This window comes from Mirounga leonina, unplaced genomic scaffold (assembly GCF_011800145.1).
Source record: "Mirounga leonina isolate KUSES-001 unplaced genomic scaffold, KU_Mleo_1.0 Mir_150, whole genome shotgun sequence".
Taxonomy (NCBI): domain Eukaryota; kingdom Metazoa; phylum Chordata; class Mammalia; order Carnivora; family Phocidae; genus Mirounga; species Mirounga leonina.
Genome location: NW_023270374.1, coordinates 18,949,875 through 18,955,874, shown reverse-complemented (window position 1 = coordinate 18,955,874; position 6,000 = coordinate 18,949,875). Strand labels below are relative to the sequence as shown.

The 6,000-nt window shown below is 46.2% G+C and overlaps 1 protein-coding gene across 1 annotated transcript in view; it reads right to left on the bottom strand.

Annotated features, from left to right (window-relative positions):
* Positions 1-310: 310 nt before the first annotated feature.
* FERMT1 (fermitin family member 1) overlaps positions 311-6,000 on the bottom strand; it is a 28,181-nt gene continuing 22,491 nt past the window's right edge. The window contains exons 11-14 of the mRNA XM_035005656.1: positions 4,833-5,054; positions 4,127-4,251; positions 2,476-2,617; positions 311-595 (exon numbers count right to left, since the gene is read on the bottom strand). Coding sequence (XP_034861547.1) covers positions 422-595; positions 2,476-2,617; positions 4,127-4,251; positions 4,833-5,054 — 663 coding nt within the window. The 3' untranslated portion in view covers positions 311-421. The remainder of the gene's footprint in view (positions 596-2,475; positions 2,618-4,126; positions 4,252-4,832; positions 5,055-6,000) is intronic.

Sequence of the window (6,000 nt, the reverse complement as noted above, 5' to 3'; positions counted from 1 at the left end):
GGAATAAGATCCGTCCCTGGCTACTGTGCTTTCGACCTTTCTGTCTTTTGCTGACTTAGCAACAAAGCAGAGAAGCATTCTGGTGACTTCTAGCCATAGACCTGCAGGGTCTGCAAGTCACAGAACTGTAGCTCCATCCTGGGCCACAGCGCAATCTTTGTCTACCAGCCTGTTTCCCACCCACCCATTTTACAGAAAAGGCAACTGAGGCCCCTTCCATCACTGGTAGGACAAGGTAAAGAAAGGAAAAGGATATGCTAGGCAGTGTGTCTGAAATGGGATGAGGATCCTCATCTGAGTGACCGGTGGTGAGTATGTGCTGTCAGTCTGCAATGTACACACCGTGCGAGCCAAGGATCCCATCTGTCCAGGAAGGACCATCCTTGGCTCACCCTCTGCGTGTAGGCAGGTCGGCTTTGCTTCATTCCTGACCACCAGTCAGCTTGTGGAACAGGTCCTCGTCAAGGGTCTCATTCTGGTCCTTAGACCGAGTGGACAAGAAAATGTAGCCACCGATGTATTCATGCACGATCTTGCAGTCCGCACTCAGGCAGGTGAACGCGATGGAGACATTCTGGTCAAATTCGATTGCCACCTGGAAGAGGAAGGCACAGGTAAGCTTAAACACTTCAAGGAAAATAAGGAAAAAACTGCCTTGTGAAAGGGACACGTGGGTGGCTCAGTCGTTAAGTGTCTGCCTTCTGCTCAGGTCATGATCCCACGGTCCTGGGATTGAGCCCCGCATTGGGCTCCCTGCTCGGCGGGAAGCCCGCTTCTCCCTCTCCCACTCCCCCTGCTTATGTTCCCTCTCTCTCTCTCTGTCAAATAAATAAAATCTTAAAAAAAAAGACAAAAACTGCCTTGTGATGACCCCAGGGCAGAGAATTGCTTAGGTGGCTTATAGATGATTTCCCTCCCCTCCTCCCCCCAAAATCCACAAAAACCTCACCCAACCAAAAAAAACCCCCCAATCACCACTTCCATTAAACGCTTACAGCCAACAAGTCTTTGCTCTCTGTGCGCCCTCTGGTGGTCTCAACTATGCCACACACCTGGCAAAACATTCCAGCTCCCAACACACATGCTTATTTTTGGTCGCTCATGTTTAGATATTAAGAACTTCCTAAGCACTCCCTCTGTCAAGGGGCAGGGTGCTTTGCAGACTCTTTAATGGAGACTAAAAGGCTCACCTGAATTTTCCTACACCCAACAGCCCTGCACCCCTTCCCAGCTCAAAGTCATAAACTCTAAACACTGGAAGAAACAGATTTCACTGGTTCTCAACCTTGGTTGCCCATTGGAACCACTGGTGGACCTTTAAAAGCTGCTGCCAGGCTCCCACTCCCAGAGACTGGGATTTGATGGGTCTGTGGTGTGGTCCGGGCGGTAGGATGTTAAAGCTCCCGGGTGATGCTAATATGCAACAAGGTTTTAGAGCCACTGCCTGAGAGGTCACCTAATCTCAAACTTTTATTCTATAAATGGGTGCCCACATGGTTAACAGCCCTGCTGAGAGGAATCCACAGTTCTTTAAAAAAAGGTGTGAGTCTCCTCCCATTCCTCTAGGCTTTCTACTGGAAAAATGAGAAAACGAAGGAGAAATGAGAATTCTAGATCAGCAACATCAGAATTTTTTTTTTTAAAGATTTTATTTATTTATTTGAGAGAGAGAACGAGACAGAGAGAGCATGGGGGGGGGAGGGTCAGAGGGGAAGCAGACTCCCTGCTGAGTAGGGAGCCTGATGTGGGACTCAATCCTGTGACTCCAGAATCATGACCTGAGCCGAAGGCAGTCGCTTAACCAACTCAGCCACCCAGGCGCCCCATCAGAATGTTTTAAATCAGCTGGATGCTAAGGTGCCTCTGACTTGATCTAGAATTTCCCATGCTATAGCCCTGGCTTGACCTTAGCCCCCCGGGGTGCAACTGCAATTGATGAGAGACAGAGGGTTTGGGGGCTCCTTAACTCAGGGGGCAAAGCTTTCCTTAGTCATCCCTGCTCACGTTCTCTTGCTTCTCTAGCAGTTTTTCCCTTTGGGGGCTGGACTGCTCTCCAGGTGGGCAGTTGAGCCTCTGAGTCCTCGACAGGTTAGACCTCTTGGCAGCCAATCAGATGAAGCCTTTTTGGAATCATTTTGGATGATAGCCCCATCTCAGACACTTTCTGCTAAGCAGTTATCAGCATCTTACATAATCCTATGCTGAGTTGAAGGAAACTAATCAAACTGCTCAGCAGTTTTAGAGTCTGTATGGAAAGTCCAGATGGAGGCTAAGCCAACTTGTGGTGTTAATTCAAAACCATTTGGCCTGTACTTGTTAGTGAACTGCCCAGAACTGCCTATAATTAGTTTAGCAGACAACTGGCACACGCTTGTGGTTTCTGAATTCTACATATATGAACAGAGTAATCTACAACTCTGATGGAACACACATTTATAGCCTCAACACTGAATATACAGAAAACTTTTAGTGTACCTGTCGGATTTCCCAGTTGACGTTCCACTGTTTCATATTTGTGAATCTCCATGTTGTAATTGGAATCCCAGTGGCTGCATCGATTCTAATCAACCTATTATACGAAACTCCCAGAATATCATCTTTCTTGCTTCCTTTAAATCTAAAAAAAAAAAATTAATATGAATTAAAAGAGGCAACTGCTTCCTATAATACGATGGTCATTCATACTACAACCTCTTGAAGATAATAGGAACATTTCTAAATGATATCCAAAGAATGGACAGAGAGGGATTAACTTTTCTGCAGAAGGGATTTTTTACTGTGATAGGAAGGGAATATGAAGAATGGAGAGAATTGAGGCTGTCCTGCAGACATCTTTACGTGAAATTGACATCAGAGGAAAGCAAAGTAAGAGAGGGTCAAGTCAATGAATTTAAAATCAGCTGTGTGGGGCGACTGGGTGGCTCAGTTGGTTAAGCGGCTGCCTTCAGCTCAGGTCATGATCCTGGAGTCCCAGGATCGAGTCCCGCATCGGGCTCCCTGCTCAGTGGGGAGTCTGCTTCTGCTTCTGACCCTCTCTCCTCTCGTGTTCTTTCTCTCATTCTCAGATGAATAAATAAAATCTTTAAAAAAAATAAAATCAGCTGTGTATGCCAGGCACCCTTCTAGGCACAGGGAATACATTAGTGACCTAATTGGACAGAAATGTCTAACTTCATGGGGCTTGTATTCTAGGGGGGAAGAGGGTCATGAATAAGTGAAATATATATGGCAGGTAAGATCACGAAGGAAAATAAAGTGTAGAAGGGGTCAGGGAATACTGGCAATGAGGTGGTTACAGTTTTAAAAAGCAAGTCAGGGAAGACTGCAGCGAGAAAGGACATTTGATTAAAGATGTCTGTGAGGAACGAGTCCCATGGGTATCTGGGGAAAGAGCTGTAGGCAGAGGGCACAGCCAGTGAAAGGCTGCAGCTTTCTTTTTCTTTTTTCCTTTTTTTGGGGCATGCTCAAGGACCTGTCAGGAGGCCAGGGTGGCTGGGCACCATAAAGGAGGGTCAGAAGTTGTGAAGTCCCAGAGCTAAGGTTTTATAGGGCCATTGTAAGGATTTGGCTTATACCCTGCATGAGCCAGGAGGCCTTCAGATGGTTCTGGGCAGACGCCTGCTATGGTTTGACTCAGGTCTTAAAAGGATCACTCTAGCAGCCAATTTGAAAACTTAGGGGAACAAGGGGAGAAGCAGGGAGCCCAGGTAAGTACTGTGAAGAGAAGGTGTGGAAGATCGTTAAGAGCAGCCAATGTGTTTGGGCCATTTGTGAGAGGACAGTGTTCTTTATTATTTTTTTAAAGATTTTATTTACTTATTTGAGATAGAGAGTGAAAAAGAGAGAGAGAGAGAGCGAGCACAAGCTGCAGGGAGGGGCAGAGGGAGAGGGAGAAGCAGACTCTTCGCTGAGCAGGGAGCCCCTACGTGGGGCTTGATCCCAGGGCCCTGGGATCATGACCTGAGCCGAAGGCAGACGCTTAACCAACTGAGCCAGCCAGGCACCCAAGAGGACAGTATTCTAAAATTAAAGAGTTCTACATTCTAGACTGAGAATAAACTGGGCTCTAAGAAAGGCACTTAGAAACAAACAGGAAGTGAGAGAGGCAAGTGAACATTATGATCACCTGACAAGATAGTAGGTGAGGCCAAATTCAGGTAGAGATTGCCAGGCCTGGATGAACCGCAGCTTGGCTTCGACCAGCGGCATCTGGGCCACATTCTGGTGGGCTTCTAGAATCCGGGCTGCCAGCTAAGCAGAAGTGGAAAACGTTGAACCATCTTGGCATCCACTTACTGTTCTGTAATCATCCCTTTAGCTCAGATCCCCAGTGAGAAAAATAAATGCAAGGCCCAACTGCAACTCTACGAAGACAATTCATTCCCATTCATTCATCCTCTGTTCCTCTCTGTCCTTCTATAAAACACATAAATCACTGAGGAGAAGAAGGAACAACTCTAAGGTTCATGGAGATGGAGAGTTCTGGGTCCCTTTTTCTGGGATATGTATGGTGTCTGTGGACAATGGTTCCTCTTATATCAGTTTATCTGTGTAACTTTCAACCCCCTCTAATGGAAGCATAGTTTACATTTTTAATTTGTGGGGATTTAATAATTTTAATGAAATCTGGGACTACTTCCATGTTCAGTTAGCAGCAGTCAGCTCTAACAAAAGGAACAATAATTTCTTAACATCGTCTAATACTGAGTCCATAGTCAAAAATCCCCATCAGCCGATTTTTCATGATGATGGCCTTGATCATTTTAATTCCTCATTTTACCCCAGAAAATAGAGTTTACTGCAAATAATCGCTCCAACAAGATTAGCAGTACCTGCTTTGACTTGTGTTTTTTTGCACACCGAGGTGACACAAAACACTCAGGGTTCATGTCCATGGTTTCAAGACTGGAAGCCACCTGAGATGCTGAGTTCCGGTTTTTCATCCTCAGAAATGAAAGGATGCTGAGGACCTCTGGCTGATAGGAGCTGTCTGCCATGGTTTTGCCCTTCGATGCCAGGATGCAGGCAGCCATCCATTGGGCATACTGATTCTCCTGCAGCAAACATCAGAGGACTGAGACACAAATTCAAGTGCAAAGCCACCCTGCTGGGAACAGAACAGGATGTGGGCTTTTCATCTCTACAATACACGGAACTGTCACCTACCAAGGAAAGAAAGATGTGAAGTGCCACATATTCTGAGTGGCTGTCAATCACCTAATTTAACACCCAACAAGAGCTCTTGAGTCCTGGGTTGAGTTTCTCTATGCTAAGGGGCTAGAGAATAGGAATGTCGGTTGGGATCCATTTCATGCAGAGAACTTTGCATTGAAAGATGAACCAAGAACACAGGAGCACCATGGAGGACAGACAGGTGAAAACCTAAGCTACCTGACTGCCTTCCTTGATACCTATTTCCATGTTCATATCATGTCTGATCTCTATGACAGAAGGAAAGGAGGAAAAAGATCATGAACTGATTTCCCATATTATGTCTACCCTGGCCTATCCTTAGTAAAGATTCTAATCCCAAGGGAGGAATCAGGTCCACTGATGGGCTCTGAACCAGTCAATGGTGACCTCTATTGCTCTTGAATGTTTGTGTTCATTTTTTTTTTTTTAAGATTTTATTTATTTATTTGACAGAGAGAAACACAGCAAGAGAGGGAACACAAGCAGGGGGAGTGGGAGAGGGAGAGGGAGAAGCAGGCTTCCCGCCGAGCAGGGAGCCCGATGTGGGGCTCGATCCCAGGACCCTGGGACCATGACCTGAGCTGAAGGCAGATGCTTAACGACTGAGCCACCCAGGTGCCCCCGCCCCTTGTGTTCATTTTTTACCTCAGGGAGCCAAGAGGCATGGTGCTAGAAGCTGAGGGGATGCAGCCGAAGAGAGGAATTCTTCAGAGCAATAGTTGGTGTGGTGCACTGAATTACTGACCTCAGTCTTCATCCTCCTGGTATCCATAGTTTTTGCCATGGGATTTTACAGTCTGTCTCATT